Genomic DNA, 24042 nt, shown 5'->3' with positions numbered 1-24042 from the left:
GGCTCTCCGCGAGACTTTTTAATTGTTGCTCAGGATCAGAGAGGCTCTGAGTCTGAGGCAGTCTACTGCCCTGGGGGGGTGGTGGTGGTGGTGGTGGTGGTGGTGGGTAAAGGGCTCCGGCTTGGGCCCAGATCCAGGTTTGAGTGAGTGCTGCCACCTGCTGGCCACAGGGGAGGACACCTGCTCTGGAGAGGCACAGGTCCAATGAGGCAGCCATTCCACAAAGCCACCTCAGCCAGTGGTCAGGAGGGAAGGAGACCGGGAGGAGGGCAGCTGAGGTGTGGCCAGGGCCAGCACACAGCTACACTGGCTTCTGCACACCTTCCATACCAGCCTGCTCTCACGCTCTGCATCCTCTTAGATGCAGTTTAGAGAGGGGCTAAGGAAGTTCCTGCTTGAATTCCAAGGTTTTAAAAAGGGTTTTACTGTCCTCAACTTACTATGCAGAAACCCAAGGTAAGGAGATAGAACTGGAGCCCAGTCCTGGGTCTCCGGCTCCTCCTGAGAGGGGACTCAAAGTCTGCAGTTCGGAGTCTGCACTCTCCTAACCAAATCCCTTGGTGGTCTGCTGTACACGCAGTGTCCTGCACTCCACAGGGTTCCAGGGTGGGACTCTCAGTTACAGGGCACTGCTGGGATTCAGAACTCTGCTCTGCCAGGTTTCTACTCGACCCCACCCACCCGAGGGAGCAGGCCACTCTGTGACACTCTGTGAGTGACAGCTCTTCACTGACTGTCCCAGCCCTTTTTTGTTGCTTGGAAATGTGCAGGGAGCTAATGAGCTGCTCTCCGAGGCTTAAGCAGCTCTGTGAAAGGGGCATTAAGAATGGCCACTGCTGCCTTCACATTAGTCACACTCATTTTTGGCCTTAATAGGCTGCTGTGAACAAGATCTACACATCAGCAGGTCTGTAGATGCCGGCCGGGAAGGCTGATGTCTGCACCGGTCTAATTGGGTTGGGGAAGAAAAAAAGCAGACCTGTGGCGAGTGTATGTGATCTCCTCACAGCTCCACCGACTTCCCAGAGGTGCACAGGTCTGACTAGAGTCCTATGCTTAGGCTTCCTCAGTGTGAACAAAGGCCAAGTGGAATTCAGTGGACATTTTAGAGCAATTCCATTTATTGGGCACCTGTGGGGCAGGCTGTGGTACACTAGAGTGGAGATGAATCGGCCCTGCCATCTAGAGGCGTACAGTCTGGGAGAACCCAACCAGGCTACACGTTCTCTTGTGGATTTGGATGAGACAGGAAGGTGATCTCTATAGCACCTAACTCAGTCTGGGGCTGCTGGAGCCTGACCTGGGACAGTCAGGGGTAAGATACTGCAGGGCAGGGAGCATGTGGGGAAGGCACAGAGGTAGGATAGCTTGGGGCCTGGGGAATGCCGAGAGCACAGGTGGTGGCTAGCTTCGAGGAAAGCTCCACCGGAGCTGGACTGCTCCAAAGGGCTCTGCTCGATGCAGCCACAGCACGCACACCCAGGAGAACCACACTGCACATAGCACGCCCAGGAGAACTCTGTTTGAAGAAGGCCTTCAGTCTGGAAGGACTTGCTGTGGTCCACTAGGAAGCTTGTGGCCATGATGCGGAGGCAGATGCTCTGGAAAGGTTCAAGCCCAAGACACTTTTGGCTACATAGTCGTTAACTGTAGGGAGAGCCGCAGAGCCTGCTAACTGCTGGTTTCCTGCCACCATGGATGTTGTTCTGCAGTGGTAGTTAGGGATGGTAGGGCTCGGGGTGGGGTGGGGTGTCGGTGTGTGTTGGGGGGTACATACTGTCAGTGGGCTTCTTTTGCTGAGTCCCAGACTGGTTACACTCCAGAGCCGCCCCACCGCAGGGGCCAGTCTCAGAGTCAAGAGAGTTGTAGTGTTGTGGACATGGTACCTGACTCAGGCCTCCAAGGAGAAGGAAGCCTAAGGCTTGCTGCCTGGGTGTACCCAGCTAGGGGGAAGGGAGGAGGTAACGGGTGAGCAGGTAGAGGAGGCTGGCGATGCCTGCGAGGCCCGTTAGGAACCCGAGCCGCAGTGGCAGATACTCCATGGAGCGTTCCAGCTTGGCGTGCAGGAGGATGGCCTGGCGTCTGGTGAGGCTCCACTCGCCCGAGTTGTCCAGAACGTGGTTGGCCATGCGGGCCTTGTCCTTCAGGGGCAGCTGGGCGTTGATCCTCGCCTCTGCATCCTCCCGGTTCAGGTTGTTCCGCTTCATCAGCCGCGCCAGCTGTGTATCACGGTCACTGAGGGCAGAGCAAATGTGACCATAGATCCCAGCCTCCCTCTCCACGGCAAGATTCAGCAGTGGGCAGCTGGGTCTGGCCCAATTTGGAACAGAGGCCAAGGCAGCACCTTCCCTTAGGAGACTCCCTCTCTGTAGCCACACAAAATGGTGACAAGTCCTATACAGCAGGAGCCCTCATCCTATCAACCACTAGACCCCTGACAAGAGCAGGAGAAAGGGCTGTAGCCCTTGTTCTCCACAATCTAGGCCTTTCTGCCTGCCAATCAGCCTCAGTTTTCCTTGGGACAATTTTTACCATTCCAGGCCTTTATTTGCAACCAGAGAAACAGAAGAGAGCAAGACATGAGAGGAGCCTTCTCTATGAAAGCCAACCTCACTACAGAGGACGGAGTGGGTAGAGGATGCAAGCTTTAGATGCCACACGTCTATGGCTGGGGAACCTGAAGGAGAATGAAGACGGCTGTCAGCTGCTTGGAAGTACACCCACCTTCCCAAAAGTGTGGTGCAGAACAGAGAGGCCCTGGGCTGCGGGGCTGTGATGGTGACACTTGATTCTGTTATGGCCATGTTTTCCTTTACTCCTCCCCAGTCTTCTCAGAAACATCACAGACCACACAGGTACAGTCTCTGTAGGAAGTACTCCAGGCGGCCTCAAAAGGTATAGCTCCTCTTGGTGACTAGCAAGCAGTCTAATATTCCTCTTCCATCCCTACACACAGTTTTTTAAGAGACTTGTTTTCTGAGCGTTTTTGCCTACATGTATGTAAGGGCATTAGGTGTGTGCTTGGAAGCCAAAAGGAGTCAGGTTCCCCGGGGCTGGGGTTAAGGATGCTGTGAGTTACCGTGTGGATGCTGGAACCTAAATCTGGGTCCTCTGAACAGCAAGTGCTCTTAAATGCTAAGCGATCCCTCCAGTCCCCTAACTTTGTTATTAAAGCACAGAAAATCCGAGGACTTCACAGGGCCCTCCTGGGCTCAGCTGGTATCTTCTACAATAGAATAAAGAACCCAGACAGGCTAGGGATATAGCTTAGCTTTCAGAGCACTTGCTAACATATGCAAAGCTCTGGGTTCTATAGTCATAGCCACTAAAAACAAGACAAAAAAGGGAGACTGAAGGTTTACACAGGGAAGCCCAGCCCTGTGGAGGACCTGACAGGATGTCTGCATCCCAGTACCAGGCTCGGGGGATTCAGGCTGAGCTGAGAGACCTGAGGTAAGGGCAAGGCAACCCTCAGGCACTGAGCCTTTCAGTGTACGAGGAGCCTCCCACACACCAACCCCCTGAGAACCACCTTGTGCTGAAAATGCCTGCAGACCCAAGGCCCACCTATGTGTCTGCCACAGACCTATGTGTCTGCCACACTTGTGGATGACATCTGGGAAGTTTGTGGAAAGCAGACACACCCTGCAGCCTCATCCACTCTCACTTGAAGGGACTGTGTGACTCATTTCTCTGGCAGCTTGATTCTCCTGTTTGCCAAACCTGGATTCTGATTTTCTTCCTGTCCTGGGGGATTCTGAGAATGAAGCTCCTTCCTCAGGTGGCTTCTGACAGCTGCCTCCACACAGCTCTCTGTTCTGGGTGCTACCAATGGATGATCTTCAACAAAGTTTCCAACTGCCTCCACTTCCATGTTCCTCTCTAAGTCACAAGTGCCCCTGCCATGAGTACTTCATGCTAAAGAAGTTGTTTGAAAATATGTGACGCCCCGGGCAGTGGTGGTGCATGCCTTTAATCCCAGCACTTGGGAGGCAGAGGCAGGCAGATTTCTGAGTTCATAGGCCAGCCTGGTCTACAGAGTGAGTTCCAGGACAGCCAGGGCTACACAGAGAAACCCTGTCTTGAAAAAACAAAACAAAACATAAAAAAAAAAGAAGAAGAAGAAGAAGAAGAAGAAGAAAATATGTGACCTGCTCTAGGAGGAAGAAGGAAGCCAGCGAGTAACAGGGTGGCCAGAAGCAAACCCAGGCAGCCCAACTGAATTGTCTCCCAACAGCCAGCAGGGAGAACCCTTCCCAAACACCAGAGAAGCCTGGGCCCCTCTTACCTCACACCCGCCCCAGGTGCGTCAGGACCAGGTACAAAGGCTGGTGTCTGTAGGCTTGCTTTGGTACCACTACCCCAACCTACTTAGTGCTTTGGCCACCTCCTGAGAAAGGTGTACAGGGATGTTTTCCAGGTACACCTTACTCTAAGTGTTGTTCCCGGCCCCCATGAGCCAGGCTCCACTTCACACTCACCAGTACACGACCACTGTGTGCTTCATATACTTGAGCAGCTTCTTGGTCTCAAACAGGAGGGGGATGTCCAGAATCACGTATCGGTACCCTGGGGAGAGGGAGAGGATGCAGAACTCCCAAGGTCAATTCTGCAGGGACACCAGGAAGGGTGCTTGTGACCAGGCCCTGACACGGAGAGTGCCCCAGCAGATGGGAGACCTCCCGAGGACAGACAGACCCTGAGTGTCAGCTGGTCCCAATGCCATTCAGAGCCAAATGCTGCAGAAAATAACTTCTGGCCAGAACAACAGGGGAGACCTCGGAGAAGGGCTGGCATTTGCACTGGCTTTGAAAAGCAGGCAAGACGTAGTCACTTGGAATGAGGAGGTGGGGGCAAGGAGCTCCAGATGAGGAGCACAGAACCCAAGGAGCTGGGACGCTCTCCTGTGCAGACAGGATGGAGGACTAGGTGCTCAGGGTGAGGCATCTTCAACTATACAAGTTATTTCTAACCAGAGGTGAGATAGAGCAAGGGCTGTAGGAGCCCAGGAAGGGTTTCAGGGAGGTGCTGAGGCCTCTCTGTCCTATTTCATTTCATACTGGTTCAAAACACCTAAAAGGAGAAGCCCTTTCTTGGAAGCCAGGTCCAGACACGGCCGCCGTTTAAAGAGTCCCAATGGCCACCTCTGCGACTTTCTGTGAGACACTTGTACCAGACCAGAGCAGCAAAGGTAGTTGGTGCTAACTACAGGATTCCCTCAATGGAGAAAAAGCACTCCAGGCCCTGCCACAGCTGAAGCCAGAGAGAGGTGATGCCCTAGCACGTCGTGGCGGGCACATCCAACAGTTACATGCGCCCTCCCGCTGCTCCTTGGGCCCTCTGTGGATGAACAGAGTTGGGAGGGGTGAAAGGCGGTAGGAAAGGACAGGGACTGGGGTCACTCAGAGACCCCGGGCCGGAGGGGTTTCATCCTACACTTTCAACCACAAAACCGCACACTAGCTGCTGGGGTTACTGCTCCCCACAGCCTGTGCACAGAAAGCCTAAGAGAAGCCTTGGCTGATGAGGGTGTTGGGGTCCTGACTCTGCTGACACACCTTGGTTTGCAGCACCCCACATGACCCCACGTCCTTAACAGGGTGCTGGGCACAGCTGAGGGTGTATAACCATTGAGCGGTAGCCAGGCCCCTCAGCTAAGCAACCCCTAAATGATAGGCGTTACTGCTAGTGTTTCTGGGAGGAGGAAGTGAAGCTCGCATTGTGCCCCTGCACCTCCCGGCTCACTCTCTCCAGCACTGAGCCACAGAAAAGACCAGGTCCTCCCTGGGCCTCTTATCTCCCTTTCCTGTCCCATCCCTCCCCCCTCTCCTCTCACTGTCCTTTCTCCTGGGTCCCTCTTGGGAGCTGGAAGCCAGCTCTTTGGTTCACCGGTAAAGGGCTATTCAGCTGTCACATGCCTCCTACTTGATAAGCCCTGCAAACTATCCTGACTCTATTAAGACATCCGCCTGCCTACGCAGAGACCTCCCCAGCAGCTGCTGATCTTATCTGACATGTGATTATACCAACTTTGACAGTTGTATTTGTTAAACTCATCGGGGAGAAGCTGGGACTGTGGAAGCCACAGCTGTCGTCCCCATTTTTCACCTTATCGAACTGAAAAGAGCTTTCTGGCTTTTATTTAAGTGGTGCTGGTTGGGGAGGTGGGGAGGCTGGGTGGCTGGCACTACAGGAGAGCTCTGGAGCTGGTGACATTATCCGATGCTTAATTTCAGAAAGGGGAAGCCACCACCGGTGCCTCGTGGCCCTGCAAGTGTACTCAGAGCTGGCCTGGGAGCAAATGGAAAGGGCAGAAAGGAAAGGCAGAAGGCTCTGCCAGGCAGGGTGGGCAGAGGGAGCAGTGGCACAGTGGTGGCCTGGCAGGCAGTGTGTCAGGGACAAACAGCAGGAGCGCACTTACAGAAGCACGTGCTAGGAGCCAGCTCGGCCTGCCCAGCAGTTTAGGGACTGAGAGACAGGTTTCGGCCAACATTATAGATGCTTTCACTGATGCCTCTCAGAGGGAAGTACTGACCAGTGGACGTGCTAGGGGGACACAAGAGCCTGGCTATACTTACACAAGACATTTGACCTCATACTCTCCAGGAAGGAGTCTCCACACTGTGACTGACAGGGTGAGCTAGACCAGTAAGCCTTCTAGTCAGCCAACTCCTAGCCTGGCCCAGCCTCAAACAGAGAAAGGCCCCTGCTCTGTCAGGGGGTTGTCTGGAGTCTCACCTCGGAGAAAGTACTTGAAGGTCTCCTTCATCATTTCCTTGCGGATCTCAGGGTGGGTAATGGAGTTGAGCAGCTGCCGACGGTCAGGCTGGTTGAAGATCAGGTCTCCGAGGACCTTGCGGTCGATGTCGCCATTCTCCAGCAAGACTTCAGTGCCAAAGGCCTCTACTATACGCCGGTGGGCAGGATACCCTGGCTGGACAACTGGGGTATGAAGAGGTTGGGTCATTCCAGAGCCTCTAGTGATCCAGAAGTCCCCCACCCCCACCCCAGTGACCAGAGGGGCAGACTGATGGGGTACTCCAAGGCTCTTTCTTTGGTTGGAGCCAAAATAAACGAGAGGGCAGAGCAGAGCACAAGGACTCCCTCAAGCCCGAGACGGAGCTGAGTTTAGGATGACTGGATCTTGAGGAGGATGAAGAATAAGCAGAAGGACCTCCGGGGCAAGCGGGGGCAGGGACACTCTAAGAAGACAGAGTTTAACGATGGAAGCACAGGGGACACTGCTGCGCACTCACCGTGCCGCGCAATGACGTCCACATCGATCACAGCACAGCCCAGCTGCTGGAATACCTGGATGACGGAGCTCTTGCCTGAGGCGATGCCTCCCGTCAGCCCCACCAGGAACATCTTCCCAGGAGAGAGAGAAGACAGGCAAGGTAGGAGCCAGGAAGCACGGACAGTTGGCACACTCGCCAGTCAGCTGCTTTACCAGGCTGGGAAATCCTGTTGTTAAGAGACATGCAGGCCTGGTCAGCAGTGGGCACGAAGACACAAGGTTGAACAAGGCCTAGCCCTGGGCGTGAGGAGATTTGGGGCTGTTTCTGAGAGTTAAATTCCAGGACTGTGGGTGTTGGTATGGGCTGGACATTAGGGCCTTATGCATGTCAGGCGAGTGCTGTGGGCTCATTAGTATGTCCCTGCAGGCCTTGAACTCACCAGTCTTCTGCTTTAGGTCTCTGAGCACCGGTTATTAAGTAAAGGTCTGTGCCACTGCTCTCGGTTTCTTTAAATCTTTTTTTTTTTTAATTACATTTTTAAATACATTGTGTATATGCCCTTCTTAGTAGGGCCTGAAATCTGCCAAAGCCACTTTTGTTAACCTACAGATTTACTGTCCTAATTATACCTTGCCTGAGCCCACATGGAAATGAATTTGCCTCTCCTGAAGACACATCAGGAGGAAACAGCCACTCGAGTGTGACACGGGATAACAAGAAACCAGCCTACAGGGCTGGTGAGATGGCTCAGTGGGTAAGAGCACCTTACTGCTCTTCCCGAAGGTCCGAAGTTCAAATCCCAGCAACCACATGGTGGCTCACAACCACCTGTAATGAGATCTGATGCCCTCTTCTGGTGTGTCTGAAAACAGCTACAGTGTACTTACATTAAATAAATAAATAAAAAGAAAGAAAGAAAGAAAGAAAGAAAGAAAGAAAGAAAGAAAGAAAGAAAGCAGCCTGCAAGTTTCCACGTGCCTAGCTCATTCTCACACGGTCAAGGGTGTCTCCCACAGACTGGAGTCCACAATTTACAAGTTAGCCTGAGGGTACTGTCACCCCCTGGTCTTGTCCCTCCTGACAGAAAGTCACATGCAGTGTCTTGACAGCTGTCCCTGCTGCTGTCCCTCAAGAGTGGCTTTTCAATTAGGTACAACAGTGAGACACTCTAACCCCAGCACTCAGGACTTTACAGAAGACTGGGCTATGTGTTAAGTTCCTGGATAGCCTGGGCTAGACTATATTTCTAAAAGTGAGCAAAACAAAACTACGAGATGGGTCAGAGGACCACTGAGGTGGCTCAGCAGGCAAAGGTGCCTACTGTCACCTGACTGCCTGAGTCTGACCCCTGGGACCCACGCGGTGGAAGGAGAGAACCACCTCTCCTGAGAGTTGTCCTCTGGTCTCGATATGTACACCCAAACACCCACTTAAACAACCATAGCACAACTCTCAAAATGGTTCGTGTGTAGCTCTTGGCCATGCCGTGACTTCACGTTCCATGCTGCTAACCAAATGCCAGCAAACACTGCTCGAAGCGCCTATGGGAGACTACTGTGTTAGGAATTACAATGTTTTCCCTCCGGGCACAAAATTACCTACTCGTAATTTTCCCGTACAGAAACACAGTGGTTTAATTACAGAAAGGAAAGAGTATTTCTCCTCTGCCAATCCTTAGCATTTAAGGATGAAATTAGTGAATGGTTAGAGTATAGTACCTGAATGTTTGATTCTGAAATTACTGTCTGAGTTGGTGACTTGAATTTCATTAAAAACAACAACAACAACAACAACATCAACAACAGATTATTTTGGACTTAGAATTAGGGCAAAATTTCCAACACTTTCTGAAATGGCCCTCAACCTTGATTTAATTTAATTCTTCCTGGGTGAGGCATACTCCTGTATTTCAGCACTCAAAAGGCAAGGCATTTGTTATAAGTTTGAAGCCAGCCTGGTATACATAGCAAGATCCTGACTCAAAAAAAAAAAAGCCAGAAAGGGGCTGGGGAGATGGTTCAGTGGTTTTTTGAACACTTGCTGCTCTTGCAGAGGATCCAGTTTCCATTCCTAGCACCTACATGGTGGCTCACAACCATTTGTAATTCCAGTTCCAGGAATCTGCCACCCTCTTCTGGCTCCTGCAGGCACCAGGCACAAACCTGGCATACATGCATATATGGTATATATATGCATATATAGACATATATTTATGTAAAAACAGTATACCTGCTGGTGTACAGATTTGTATATGCCAAAGTGTTTTAAGCATCTTTACTTGCTTAGTGACTGTGCCTGCCCTTAAACCTACTTCTTTTTCAAAACAGGTGTTCTCTTGTGTAACCCTGGCTGTCCGGCAATGTACTCTATATACCATGCTCACTCCGAACAGATTCACCTGCCTCTGCCTCCTGAGTGCTGGGATTAAAGGCGTGCGCCACCACCACTTGGTCTAAAATCAATTCCTTGATGATTACCACTAACATCCACACACCCAAAGTCACATTCTGGTGAAAAGGGGATTTGAGTGGAAAACAAGGAAGTCCTGCTCTAAGGCAAGGAAGATCTGTCCCTCTGTAATAGGATCTGATGCCCTCTTCTGGTGTGTCTGAAGACAGCTACAATGTACTCATATAAATAAAATAAACAAATCTTTAAAAAAAGAAAAGATTTATTTATTATTATTCATTAGTACACGGTAGTTGTCCTCAGATGCACCAGAAGAGGGTGTCAGATCTCATTATGGGTGGTTGTGAGCCACCATGTGGTAGCTGGGATCTGAACTCAAGACCTTCGGAAGAGCATCAAGATCTTCTGAGGCATCTCGCCAGCCCGATCCTCACAGTTTTTTTTGTTTTTTGTTTTTTGTTTTTTTTTGAGACAGGGTTTCTCTGTATAGCCCTGGCTGTCCTGGAACTCACTTTGTAGCCCAGGCTGGCCTCGAACTCAGAAATTCGCCTGCCTCTGCCTCCCAAGTGCTGGGATTAAAGGCGTGCACCGGCTGGCTCCTCACACTTATAGCAGCAGATAGTGAGCAGAGCTTGAAGGGACCTACCCAGGCTAACTCAGGTTACTATATAGGCGAGGATGACCTTGAACTCCTGATCCTCCCAAGCACTGGGATTATAAACATGTACATCATTCCCAGTGGCTGGTTTCTTGATTATCATACTGTTTTGTTCTGCGGAAAGGGAGGGAGGGTGCTTGCTCACAATGATCAAGACACATGGGAAGTGCAGGCTCCCATGGCAACCAAATGAGCAGCTACCCTTTTGAGTGCCTTGGACTTCTATCTGCAGAAACGACCAGTCACTTTGCCTTTAGCTGGAAGCCTGAAGGAACAAATGCACGGGGAGGCTCTTGGCTGCCGGCTTGAAGGGGATGGATAAGAACCAGCTGTTCCTGTCCAGCAAGCCCGGCTGACTCATTCCCTCTCCAGCTGTTGACTAAGCTCCTCTGTGCTTTGCAGCAATGTGCCAGGGACCTCTCAGACAACCCATGGAAACCTCCAGGTTTCCCTGTGGGAAAACTGCAGACAGACCAGAGCAAATGAAACCAGCTGGGGGGAACAGAGCTGGCTGGTGGGGAGCGGGATGGTCAGATGATGCTGGCCCTGGCCTGGCCCAAAAGTCCCTTTGTACCCCAGGCAGTGTGTAGGTTAGGCCCTGCCAGAAAGGAGGCTGAAGCAAAGGCCCACTGGCTTCTCAAAGCACAGCAAGGCAGAAACCAAGTACCACTCAAACCCATAGACAGCCCCCCAAGTGCACATGAAGAAACGGCCACCTTTAACAACCTAAGTTGCCAACCAAGCCATTATTTTCTAGAATCTACTTCATAGCACTTCTAGGCCTGGCCAAATCTGAGTCCTCTACAAGACTTTCAAGAAAAGATGTAGAGCCAGGCGGTGAGTTCCAGGACAGCCAGGGCTACACAGAGAAACCCTGTCTGGAAAAACCAAAGGAAAAAAAAAAGACATGTATTGGCTGGGCGTGTTGGTTCCTACCTTTAATCCCAGCACTCGAGAAGTAGAGGCAGGAGGATCTCTGTGAGTCTCAGGCCTGCCTGGTCCACAGAACAAGTTCCAAGATAGCCAGGGTTACTTAATGAGACTGTCTAAAAAAATCAAAACGAAAGTTGTATGTACTATGTTTGTATGTTGTATGTATGTATGTGCATGTGTGTAGGTCAGAGGACAACTTGAAAGCTGCTTCTCTCCTTCTACCATGTAGGTCCTGGGGAGGAACTCAGTTGTCAGGCTTGGTAGCAGGTACCTTTACCTAATAAGCCACCTTGCTGGCCCAAGGCTACTCTCAGAGCTGGCTTGGCTGGAGGAAAGCTAAAGGTCCCAAAGGGAAATGGAAGCCAGCACCAGGGATTCACTAGCCAAAGTTGGCAGAAAAGCAGGACTCTGCTCCCAGAGGCACATTCAAAGCTTCCTCCCTGCTCTTTCTCCATGTCAGGGGAGAGCCCCAAGTACAAAGAAAATGGGAAGCAAAGAAAGACTTGGAGACAGCAACGTCTACACCCCAAATTTGTGGTAAGCCTAAAGGCCCAAGAGGAAGTTCCACACTACTGTGCTTTGCAAATGGTGGGCTCTTAAACTGAGCTACTCCAATATGCCTCTCCATTGCTCCCTCTTGGGGCCCGTACTCTTGGAACTCCCTCTAGTTTCTCTTAGAGAAAGTACTCAGGCTGCCTTCTGCACCTCCAGACTGAGCCTCATTGCTGGTCCAACTCCACAGGCCAGACAGTTCCCACTTAACTTTCTGGGAGCTAAGATCATTACTAAAGGACGGTCTGATGTCAGGCCTCCCTCTCCCCTTGTGGGCACGAGGCCTCTTTTCCATCTCAAGGTCTCTGTGCATGCTGTTCCCGACAACCCTTGCAGTCTGACTTAGACCACTGTTAACTGACCCTACCCTACCAGGCAGCTCATAGTCTGGAGTCAGGATGGAGAACAGGCTGTGATGGTGGAGACAGGAATAGGTGGCATTTGCTGTCTTGGATGAGGGACGGGAGAGGTCTGTGTGAGCTGAGGCCCCACCAGGAGTTGACTGCCCGCCAGTCTATTCAATTTCCCTCCCACATACTCCTCATGCTTTGTACTTCTGTGACTTTTTGTATATGACAGCTTTTAAAAGGTCTAATTCTGAGCATGTAAACGTGGGTGCCTGCAGAGTCCAGAGGCACTGGACACCCTTGGAGCTGGTGTTACAGGCAACTGGCTGCAGGGATTCAAACTCGGGTTCCCTCTGCAACCAAGACAAGCTCCCCGGGGCCACTTGTCAGCCCCTGTGCATGACTATTTTAAAGTGTCAGATAAAATGAGTTCCACGAAGCCACAAACCATTGTTTAGTTTGTTCTCATCCCCAGCATCTTGTACGAAATCCAATGTCTCATTTAATAGGTGGGCAACATTAGTAAACCACTTAGTCTTTCTTCAACTCAGTTTCTTCGGATGTCATTCGGAACTAAGGGGACGTTTTGTGAGATGTGGTCTATGTGGCCTAGGCTAGCCTCTAACGTGGGGCAATCCTCTCCACCCGGGATAGCAGGACACACAACCACGCCCGCTTAGAGGGAATCTCTAGCGACTACTTATGCAATGAATGCCAGGAAGGGAAGGGAGCCACTGGGATCACATTCTCCTCTAAGCAGCAAACCAGGGGCTACAATTAGTCTCTTGGTCTGCTTTCTATGTAATCTGAGCATGGTGACCGCTGTTAGCAAATCACTGGGGTTGGGGGCTCAAAGTACACAGTGGGTTAACTAGGAAGAACTGATACCTGGGTAGCCACGCCCTCTTTCCCAGGAAAAGCTGCATACCGTGTGAGGCATTCCTCTATGGCCCCCGTCTACTTGCCCTCTGCCAGGACCTGGCTGCTCATTAGTGTGCAGCTCGCTCCTCAGGGTGTCACACCGGGCATGTCTGGCCAGCTGGCCACTTCTCTCTTTCAATTGCTCTCCAGAAGGGATGTATCCATTTTCCTCCAATGATCAATATAATCATTCAACAAAACGAGTCATTCCTGCCTTGGGACCCAATTATTTTCTTGTGGAACCAATGACTGCAAAAATATATTGTTTGCTGGTTAACTATTAAGCGCTATTTTTACACACTTTCTGCACTCCTAATCGGTCATTATTGGTGAGGGCTTGCTGTTTAAACCAGAGTCCAAGTTCTCCTCTCTGCTAGGGCTATTACGTCACCACTTTCTCTGGGCTGCGCAAGACCTGGAGGGAATGGTCAGAGAGGGGTCAGGAATCAGTTCCCTTTCCTCCCACCCAAAGCAAGAGAAGGGAGGAGATGGCCTCATCCCAAGCCAGCGCCTCAACAAGCACCTGAGTGGGCAGGGACTGGACTGCTATGCAGACATTAATGCAGAAGAAGGGTCGTGGGCAGGCCCACGTCAAGAGGCTTTGTAATCAGAAATGCCTTGGGCAATTTCCTTCCGTGTTCTGAACTTCCCTTTAATTGAGAAAAAAAGTAGGATCAGTAATGACTTCTCACAGGCGTCTTGTCAGAATTAAATTAGAGGACAGAGGTCACTTCATCTTCCCAATGCAGAATGTGATGTCACCCAGTCACTGAAGCCTCCCATCCTTCTTGGGGAACACAGTAAGAGTCCATCTCAAGAATAAAGGGAGGGAGGGAGGGAAGGAAGGGGGGGGAGGGAAATAAATGTAAGTTAAAGAGGGGGAGGAAAAGAGGTGAGGGGGAAGCTCGGAGTGTCTCAGCTTGAGTGTGGAGGTGCTGTAACAACCTCTGGGAGTGGGTTTCTCCTGCCACTGGACTCCTGGGATCAAATCTGCTGGTCCAGCAGTGTCTGTTCAGATCAGCCCTCAGCTAAAAACACTCCAGGAACTTGGACAGTGGATTAATGGGTTCGAGCCCTTAATCCCAGCCTTTGGGTGGCAGAAGTGGGTGGGTCTGAGGCCAGCCTGGTCTAGAGAGAGTTTCAGAACAGCCAGGACTACAGAGAACCCCCGCTCTGAAAAGCAAAACACAACAAACAACTGTCCCGGAATTCCTCCAGTGTAAGTCAGGCCCTTGCAGTCCTTCACAGACCTCAAGGGCACAGGCTGCCCCACCGCGGGTTTCCCCGTGGGTTTCCCATCATTCTTCTCCTAAGTAGCTCTCCTTGCTGGTCACAGGGCTGCTTGACCACGCTGAGCAGCTCCCAACAAAGAAAGCTTTCCTGTAGGTGAGAAGGTTCCGCAGGTCAAAGGGCCTGCCTATCAAGCCTGAGTCTGATAACCCAGGAATCCTTGGGTAGGAGAACCAACTCCTCAGCTGACCTCTAAGCACACAGTAGAGCGGGCACCCTCACTCACACACACACACACACACACACACACACACACACACACACACACAATATTAGACTAAAAAGCAGACAAGCACCCTCCACTCAGCTCTCCTCTCTGCCTCACCGTCGTCAAGTGCACACACGACAGCCTCATGTGAGCTCCAGGACAGCCTGGTCTACAGAATGCGTTTCAGAACAGCCAAGGTTACATGAAGAAATCCTGTTTCGAAAAACCAAAGAAACAAAAAAAAAACCCAACACCCCATTTGCTCTAGCGTCTGCTTCACTTCTCTTCACAGCACTAATTTATCCCCACCCAACACACTACAGTGTCCCCTGCCTCACTACTAGAATCCAGCCATGTAAGCTGTAGGTAGCAACCCGTACGCGGCTGTGTAAGTGAATGTGGGGGTTACAAAAACTTGGCAGCAGCCTAAATATTATGAATGTGCATGGCCAACATGAATAAAAATGAATCCAAGGCGTTTCTTCTAGTGCTCATTTATACTGCAGCTCAAAACTTCATCACACCCTGGGTCCTGGATACCCAACATATGCGCTCATCTCTTATGCACAATGCAAAGAACCAAGCAGTACCTGCACACCAGGTCTAGTGCACGCTGAGCTGTAGGGTTCCTAATGGGTAAACAGAGGAAGGGCTTATAGAAACATTTAGCTCAGCTGGCAGTTGCCTGGCGGGCTGGATGGTATCCTAGCACTGACTGCATGTATCAGGGTGGCGGCTCATACTTGAAACCTTAGAACTATGGAGCCTGGAGGGAGGCAGGGAGGTGTCAGCAATCAAGGCCAGGCCACTCAAAGTGGCCTGCTGTATAAAGGCACTTGCTGCCAAGCCTGATGATCTTGGCTCTACAAGGTGGAGGGAGACAAAGCCTCTGCCTCTGCACAAGTTGTCCTCTGACCTACACACAACATACACAATGTAATTTGAAACAACAACAAAATACCTATGTGGGTGGAGGCGCTCACCTTCAATCCCAGCACTCAGGAGGCAGAGACAGGCAGATCTGTGAGTCCTAGGTCAGCCTGGCCTAAGGAGTTCAAGGACAGTATGGTCTACACAGAAATCTTGTCTTTTTTTTTTTTTTTTTTAAAGAAAAAAAAAAAAAGAAAAAGGAAAACAAATCAACAAAAAAAATGTTAAAAAATGTTGAGTTGATTTGAGTTTCATAGGGAAAAAGAGAAGACCTTTAATTGGCTCCTTTTTCTTGGAAAAAGCCATTAGACATTTCTGCCACTTTTTACTGAATATTTATAATAGGCAACATTCCAGCCAGGCTGGGAGCCTGATCTGTCTAGTAAGTTCCAGCCAGCCTAGGCTACATAATGAGACCCTGTTTCAAAAACTACAAGTGGTGGAGCACTGACTCAGTGGTTGAGAGCACCTGCTGCTGTAAGAGACCCTGGGTTTATTTCCAGCACAGACTGCCATTCCCAACCACCCGCAGCTCCTTCCAGGGAATGCAATGCCCTCTCCTGTCCTCCTTGGGTACTGCATGAATGGTACACATACAAACACACAGGCAAAACACTCATACACATAAAATAGATAAACCTTTGAAAACAATTTTAGGTAGGCATGACTGTGCACATCTTTAATCCCAGAACCTGGGGGCCAGAGGCAAGCAATCTCAAAGTCTGAGGCCAGCTTGGTCTGCTTGGTGAGTTCTAGGACAGCGAAGGCTACATAGAGAGAGCCTGTCTCTAAATTAATGAATGATAAATTCTGAAAAACATTAGAAATGATCTACATCCTGCAGTACTTCAAATATCAACTAAGATTTACTTTTAAATTTTTTACTAGGTTGATATATTTTATATGTATTTGCATGCCAGATGTGTGACTTGGTGTCCAGAGGTCAGAAGGCATCAGAGTCTCAGACACTGGAGTTACAGATACTTGTGAACTACCCCGAGGGGACTAAGAATCAAACTTGAAGCCTCTGTAAGAGCAAGTGTTCTTAATCTCTGAGCTACCTCTCTGCCCCAGTACTTAATGCTAAAAGTTTAAAAATTACCTATTGGGGGGTGGGGATGAAGAGAGCAAAGTCAGGTAGTCACTAGGGCACATACAATTTAATTTTTTGACTAAAAGTAAACAATCATATCTATCTCATTATGCATCTTGCATTCGTCTTCAAAAAATAAATATTTCATTTTTATGAGCAGGTTCGCCTACTTGTGTGTGTGTGTGTAACACAGGTATGCCTGGTGCTCACAGAGGCCTGAAAGGGGCCTTGGGTCTCCTGGAACTGGAGTTACAATTAAGCGCCTGATGTGTGTGCTGGGAACCAAAGCCTTCTCATCTCCAAAAATATCAATTTATCTTAACTGCAGAGCCATCTCTCCAGCTCGCTTTTTGTTGCTTGTTTTAAAATTAAGAGAATCTGATGGGAATCTAGGACGAAGCCATCGTGTTGGGCCTGCCTGGTTTCTATTTATGAACCTTATCTCTGACCTTTCACCTACCCCCTCAAACCTATCCTAGGGCTGATGCCACACAAAAATCAATTTTTCTCCACTAGTGACCCATTGTTGCCTGAGATTTTTACACTTCATTGCTGTGTGCGTGTTCAATTGCCACAGACGCATGTGGTCAGAGGACCACCATGGGAGCGTGGGAGAGAGTGTTTCCTCCTTCCACACTTTTACCCATGGAGCCATCGCTCCAATCCTTATCTTCTATTTATTTCCTTTTATGTGTATACAGCTCTGTAAGTATAATATGCCATATGTGTGTAGGTCACCAAGGAGAACAGAAGGAGTCAAATCCTCTCGAGCTGAAACTACAGGTGGCTGAACTGTCCAGTGTGGGTGTTGGGGACCAGACCTGGATCCTCTGGAAGAGCAGCAAGCACCCTGAGCTAGCCATCTCTCCCACCCACCCCCTTCCTTTTTACTTGACATTTGTGAGCAACTCCGTATGGCAAGGAGACGAGCACATGGCGCTTGCTCACTTTACGTAAGTCTTTCATCTTGGCTCATCGGCGGAACACTAGCATCTCTTTTTCCAAGTTGACAGATATCTCGATTTTAGGATCAACAATGCTAATCCCAGAACACAGGTAGAGGTAAGTGTGGCGCTAGCCAAGGGTTACATAATGTGACCTGCTCAAGGACAAAACCAAGTCCAAGAAACTATCAACTCGGAAATTACAACTGCTTCCCATCAGCAGGCAGCACAGAATGACAGGGATGAGACTGCGATTAAGATCCTTTTATTTATTCATTTATTTATGTTTGATGTTCTTTTTCAAGACAGGGTCTGTGTAGCTCTGACCTAGAACTTACTATGAAGACCAGACTGGCCCTGAACTCAAGAGATCCACCTGCCTCTGCCTCTTGAGTGGTGGAATCGAAGGTGTGCGCCACCACACTTGGCCTTTTCTTGCCTAGCTGGGGATCCAAACTCAGATCTTCACACTTGCATAGCCAAGTGTTTTTACCCACTGAGCCATGGGGCCAGCCCTGAAAACTGAACTTTAATGGCAAAGATAACAGCTTATAAACCCAATATAGTTTTAGAATTAAAAATAGAAAAGAAGGCCACTCGTGGCAGTACACGCCTCTAATTCCTGCACTAAGGACGCAAAGGCAGGAGTTTGGGGCCTACTTGGTCTCTAGTTCCAGGACAGCCAGGGCATAGAGAACCCTTGGCTCAAAAAAGTAAAAAGAAGCCGGGCGTGGTAGCACACACCTTTAATCCCAGCACTTGGGAGGCAGAGGCAGGCGAATTTCTGAGTTCGAGGCCAGCCTGGTCTACAGAGTGAGTTCCAGGACAGCCAGGGCTACACAGAGAAATCCTGTCTTGAAAATAAATAAATAAAAGAAAACAATGTCCTAACACTGTATCCAATGACTTCAGATGGCCAATTATAACTCCTACAATTAAATCTTCAGGATGGTTATTTTCAATTTAATGTCATCTGTAACTATAAAGATTTCTTTTTGTTTAAAGATTTATTTATTTTTATGTATATGAGTACACTGTAGCTGTACAGATGGTTGTGAGCTATCATGTGGTTGCTGGGACTTGAACTCAGGACCTCTGTGCTCTCTCTGGCCCCGCTTGCTCAGACCCAAAGGTTCATTCATTATTATATGTAAGTACACTAGCTGTCTTCAGACACAGCAGAAGAGGATGGTTGTGAGCCACCATGTGGTTCCTGGGATTTGAACTCAGGACCTTTAGAAGAGCAGTCAGTGCTCTTAACTGCTGAGCCATCTCTCCAGCCCACTATAAAGATTTCTAAATAAGCATTTTCCACTCTATTCTTCAACACATTGACTTTTTGAAAAAAGATTTATTTATTTTATGTATATGAGTACATTGCAGCTGTCTTCAGACAAACCACAAGAGGGCATCAGATCCCATTACAGATGGTTGTGAACCACCATGTGGTTGCTGGGAATTGAACTCAGGACCGACCTCTGGAAGAGCAGTCAGTGCTCTTAACTGCTGAGCCATCCCATATATTAACTTTGTTTGTTTGTTTGTTTTTGGAGACAGGGTTTTTCTGTATTGCCCTGGCTGTCCTGGAACTCACTTTGTAGACTAAAGGCCTGCACCACCACGCCTGGCTCAAACATTAACTTTTAAAGAAAAACTTTCCATTTTTTCTTGTAACATTAGATGTTACAATTTCTTTCCTGAGGAGCCATGTTTAAATCCTTGAGTTCTTTGACAATATCCTACAAGTAAGTTTTAGAATCATAATGACAGCCGGGCGTGGTGGCACACGCCTTTAATCCCAGCACTCGGGAGGCAGAGGCAGGCGGATTTCTGAGTTCGAGGCCAGCCTGGTCTACAAAGTGAGTGCCAGGGCAGCCAGGACTACACAGAGAAACCCTGTCTCGAAAAACCAAAAAAAAAAAAAAAAAAAAGAATCATAATGACACAGTAACAAAATCAGATCTCTGCTCAAGCAAAACCCCATCCTCATCTTTCTACTTAAACTTCACTCTAAGAGTTACCTTAAGTGTGCACATAGTAACAACCGTTTTTAAGCACTGTGTGTGTGTGTGTGTGTGGCTTTGCAGAGGTTTGTAAACAAATGGCAGTAAAGGGATAGCTTCAATGCCCTTGGTAGGGTTGAGAGATACTTCTTAGCTACAGTGCCTACGGAACCTGAGTGATTCACTTGCTCACTGCCTCCAGCCTGAACTCTCCCCCAGAGTTGCTCTGTAACATCTGCACAGACACAAACACGATCATTTTCCCTTTAAGCCTTCATTTGTGGAAAATACATCATCTTTTAAGATAATAGTTTCCCCTCGAGTGACCGTCTAAGTAGGACAAAGCAGAGATGGTGTGTGAATGCTTCCTTTAGAATCCTATCTTACATGAAGGAACACCAGCGGGTTACCTAACTGATCGACAGGCTTGGGGTTGCCCTGAAGCCTGGCAATGTGCAGTTCCGGGTGGTTACTAGTCATTTCCCACGTTCTTTTGATCAGACACTGTTTGATCAAAGCATTTTACAAATTCCATCCCCATACTTCCCCCCATGAACTGTTTCTGCCATTTTAATACAAACGGGTAGCTGGGCAGGCATGGTGCCTCATGGCTAATCCCTGCGCTAGGGAAGATGAGGTAAGAGAACTGTCACAAGTCTCACACAGTCCTGAGCTGTGTGAGGTCCTTTCCCAACCAGTCAATCTGCAACAGCAGCAAGGTAGCAGGGCATCTACTCAGTTCTTAGGGGTTTTTTCCAATTAAATAAGGCGTTTAATATGCAAAAATTCTACTAACAGTAACAAATCCTACCCCCCCCAATCCCTGCCACCCACCTACCCACCCCGTCCTGGTTCTCTGTGTAGCCCTAGCTGCCCTGAAACTTGCTCTATAGACCAGGCTGGCCTCAGATTCACAAAGAACCTGCCTCTGCCTCCCAAGTGGTGATGTACATCAAGCCTGGCTTAACAATTTAGAGAGCTTCCTTCAAAATATATATATATATATATTTTTTTTAAGATTTATTTATTGATTATATGTAAGTACACTGTAGCTGTCTTCAGACACTCCAGAAGAGGGAGTCAGATCTCGTTATGGATGGTTGTGAGCCACCATGTGGTTGCTGGGATTTGAACTCCGGACCTTTGGAAGAGCAGTCGGGTGCTCTTACCCACTGAGCCATCTCACCAGCCCCAAAATATATTTTTAATTAAAAGTTTTTAAAAAGTTGCTCAATGTCTGCAGAGATGTCCCAGTGGTTAAGAGCACTGGTTGTGCTCGCAGAAGACCTGGGTTCAAATTTCAGCATTCACACAGTGGCGCAATCATCCAGTTCCAGGGATCTGACCCTCCCTTCTTCTGACCCCAAGGGTACCAAGCACACTTTATAGTGCACAACCACATTAAGAGAGAGAGAGACAGACAGACAGACATTCTTGGACTGGGAATGTAGCTCATTGACAGAGTATGCTTATACTTGGTCAGCAAGCGTTAGTCCTGAATTCAATCCCTAGTACTGCAAAAACAAAGCAAATTTCTTGTTATTGGTTTTTTTTTTTTTTTGGTAGGGTCTCATGTAGCCAAGTTGACCGCCAACTGACTACATATCCCAGAATCATCTCGAACTGTTCCTCCGACCTCCCCCTCCCAAGTGCTGAGACTACAGGTTTGGACGACAACCCTTGGCTTCATTTAGGAAGCGGACATTCACACGTACGTACAGATATAGAGGTAAAGGTTGAGACGACTATGTCAAAGGGCTTTTCTCTGGGCTCACACTGACACAGTATGTGTCTGTACTCATCGGCGCTTTAGAGACCGGGAACTCAAGGCCATCCTCAGCTGCGACATTACTGGTTGCTGGAAGCCAGCATGACCATGCGACCCTCAACTCTAAATAAATAAATAGGATCGGAAGGTGGAAGCTGAAGGCTCAGGCTAGCCTTTCTCTCTCTCAATCTCCTAGCTGGTCTGTAAAAAGCCGCCTGCCTCTGCCTCCCAAGTGCTGGGATGAAAGGCCTGCGCCACCACTGCCCGGCAAAATAAAGTATTCTAACGCCAAACTGTCCAAAGATGTGCTTATTTAACAGATGCGGAGGAACGGTGTAACATCAAGAGCCCGTTTTCTGTAAGGAAATCACCGTTTCTGGAGACACAGCACTCGGCTGTGTACAAGTCAAGTGCGCATTCGGTGCAGGGAACCAAAGCCGCGGCTAGGTCAAGGATGGAATTCTAACAAACGCAGCCGGAAAGCCTTGGAGTTACTCGGTGTTGGGTTCTGAATTCATTTTTGGTTGTTGCGCCATCATAAACGTTTCACTGTTGCCGCATCTTTAGCAGCTCAGTTAACCGGGACTCCATATGGGGTCAGCTCCCAGTTTACCAAGCTGTGGGTTAAAACATGCACAACCCCACGCAAAACTCAAAATGTAAAACATTCAAATGCGCCATCTTTAAAATTGAAACACAATGGCTTGTAATTCAGGGTGATGATAATAGTGGTGAAAACTATGTAAGTTAACACCAGAGATGTTATCTATGTCTATGCTTCCTCTGGGGCCAAAGGTCTTGCATTACGTAGCTAGGCTGGCCTGGATCCTTCGTGAGAGCCTTTACTAGTGGATGAGTGGGAGACTCATGCCATCCACGGACCTAAACTAAACGAAAAGACTTCAGACGATCAACTAGTCTAGCTTCCCTGGGGAAGGAAGCCATGGGGGGGGGGTAGGTCTGAATATCAGATGGTAGATACAAAACAGCATCTATAGGTTGCATCCCCACTTTTCAGATGGGCAAGGTGGCAGAAGGTCACACGATTGCAAAAGGCAGAGGTTGGATTTAAAAATCAAAACTGAGTCCGACCACAGTGCTCTAAAGCGCAGACTTTGGCCGTAAACTCCATCCCTTTCCAAGGCTATACCGGGGGAACTAACACTTGATTTCCCAGGTTTGTTATCAGGATGATGATTAAACGCGCTTGTTAGCCCCAGGTGAGCTACAAATATGTGCTTTAAAAGGGGGGGCGGGGGGAGGGAGAAAGGCGCGCACAATGCGCCAACTCGGCCGCAGCATCCCTCGCTCGGGCGGGGGTCTCGCGCGAAGACCCCGGCCCTGCGGGGCGCCACCCGAGGAAACAAAGCGGCTGCTCGCCGCTGCCACCTCGCCCGGTCCGCCCCGCCCCCTCCCGGGGTTCACGGCTTCCTTTCACCCGCGCCGCTACCTACCGGGGCTCCGACTCGGCCTCAGCCTCCGTCGCTAGCCCAATCTCCGCGGCGCTTACTGGCTGGCTCTCTGCACACAGGCGGGACTCGGGAGCGTGCACGCGGACCGGACGTCCAGCCAGCGGAAGGGGCGGGACCGGAAGGCGGGGCAGAGCGCCGGCCGCGTGCAGGAGATGAGGTGGGCGTGGCCGGGCCGAGGTTTGGAGAGCCAAAGGTGGTCCAGGCTGAGTCTTTCTCTCTGTCTCTTTTTTTTTTGTTTGTTTGTCTTTTCGAGACAGGGTTTCTCTGTGTAGCCCTGGCTGTCCGGGAACTCACTCTGTAGACCAGGCTGGCCTCAAACTCAGAGATCCGCCTGCCTCTGCCTTCCAAGTGCTCGGATTAAAGGCCTGCGCCACCACCACTCGCAAGCTGTCTTAAAACTTTTAAGGGCTTATCAAAACTACAAGTCATCATGATCTGGACCTGACCTTTTCTTCTTTTTGAACTCTCTGTGAAATATTTTTACATGTGATGTTTTAATAATAGGACTATACTACCTAAAGTTACAGTAATCAGGAACACAGGCTGGCTTCGGAGGGGCAGATCAAGGAGGAAGGCTTCCCAACCCAGCGAGTTCCTCCAACTGTGTCAATACACTCCTTAAGTCTCGGTGTTTACTGTCGCTTGACCTTCATAGAACACTTTCTCTGTAGTCGGCTGCATCTCAGACAGTTGGCTACTCTTTAACTCTAGCCTTTCATCTGGCCGGCGTGCGTTCACCGCAGTCACCTCCTGTGGTGGTGAAAGCTCCGATTCGGGAGACTGCTCTTCAATACCTGAATTACTGGAACTCTTAGTTTTTGGATAATGGCTCCATCTGGCCTATTACCTTGGTGTTATACCAGATTCCACCTTGAGGAGATAAATAGACAGTCATATTACAATGAAAGAAATTAGGTATCCTGAATTCCTCCCAGCACAATCGGCCTTTTCCCATGTACCAAATTCTATTTATGACAGGGACAGAAACAAGAGGCCAGACCTGTCTTAAGTTATAAACCCTACTGCTTCCCATAGTTGAGGTTTTCCATACGATCTCCAGATGTCAGCTCCGGCTCCGATGCCCAGGAGCACTGACCATGGGCACACAGCTACTTCAGATTCCATTTGCAGTAACACAGTCTACTAATCCTATTGAGTTCCAGTACAGGCTCTTCCCACCTCTGAGTTTGGAAATCGTCCTGTAATGTTTCCGCTGGTGGTTTTAACCCTTTCCTGCAATACATGGTTTTTCTTTACGAGGGTTTCCCACCCATTC

General features: G+C 49.3%; 1 protein-coding gene across 1 annotated transcript; it reads right to left on the bottom strand.

Moving 5' to 3' along the window:
* Positions 1–1099: 1099 nt before the first annotated feature.
* On the bottom strand, positions 1100–22880 carry Dcakd (dephospho-CoA kinase domain containing). The gene is made up of 5 exons (XM_021176633.2): positions 22749–22880; positions 7257–7464; positions 6739–6942; positions 4482–4569; positions 1100–2235 (listed from the first exon to the last, which is right to left on the bottom strand). Exons 2-5 carry the CDS (start codon positions 7366–7368, stop codon positions 1944–1946), a joined length of 696 nt encoding a protein of 231 aa, XP_021032292.1. The 5' UTR covers positions 7369–7464; positions 22749–22880; the 3' UTR covers positions 1100–1943.
* Positions 22881–24042: the final 1162 nt, after the last annotated feature.

This window comes from Mus caroli, unplaced genomic scaffold (genome assembly GCF_978045245.1).
Source record: "Mus caroli unplaced genomic scaffold, Mus_caroli_1 scaffold_13, whole genome shotgun sequence".
In the NCBI taxonomy this organism is placed as follows: domain Eukaryota; kingdom Metazoa; phylum Chordata; class Mammalia; order Rodentia; family Muridae; genus Mus; species Mus caroli.
Note: the sequence above shows the minus strand (reverse complement) of the source record. Positions and strands in the feature narration are given on the sequence as shown.

What these genes read in the sequence shown, in the direction of transcription:
- Dcakd (XM_021176633.2), bottom strand. Translation starts at nt 7,368, where the DNA reads ATGTTCCTGGTGGGGCTGACGGGAGGCATCGCCTCAGGCAAGAGCTCC. An exon ending in GGACGTCATTGCGCGGCACG is followed by an intron (nt 6,943 to 7,256) that starts GTGAGTGCGCAG and finishes TTCATACCCCAG; the next exon opens with TTGTCCAGCCAGGGTATCCT. An exon ending in CTTCAAGTACTTTCTCCGAG is followed by an intron (nt 4,570 to 6,738) that starts GTGAGACTCCAG and finishes CCCTCTCCCCAG; the next exon opens with GGTACCGATACGTGATTCTG.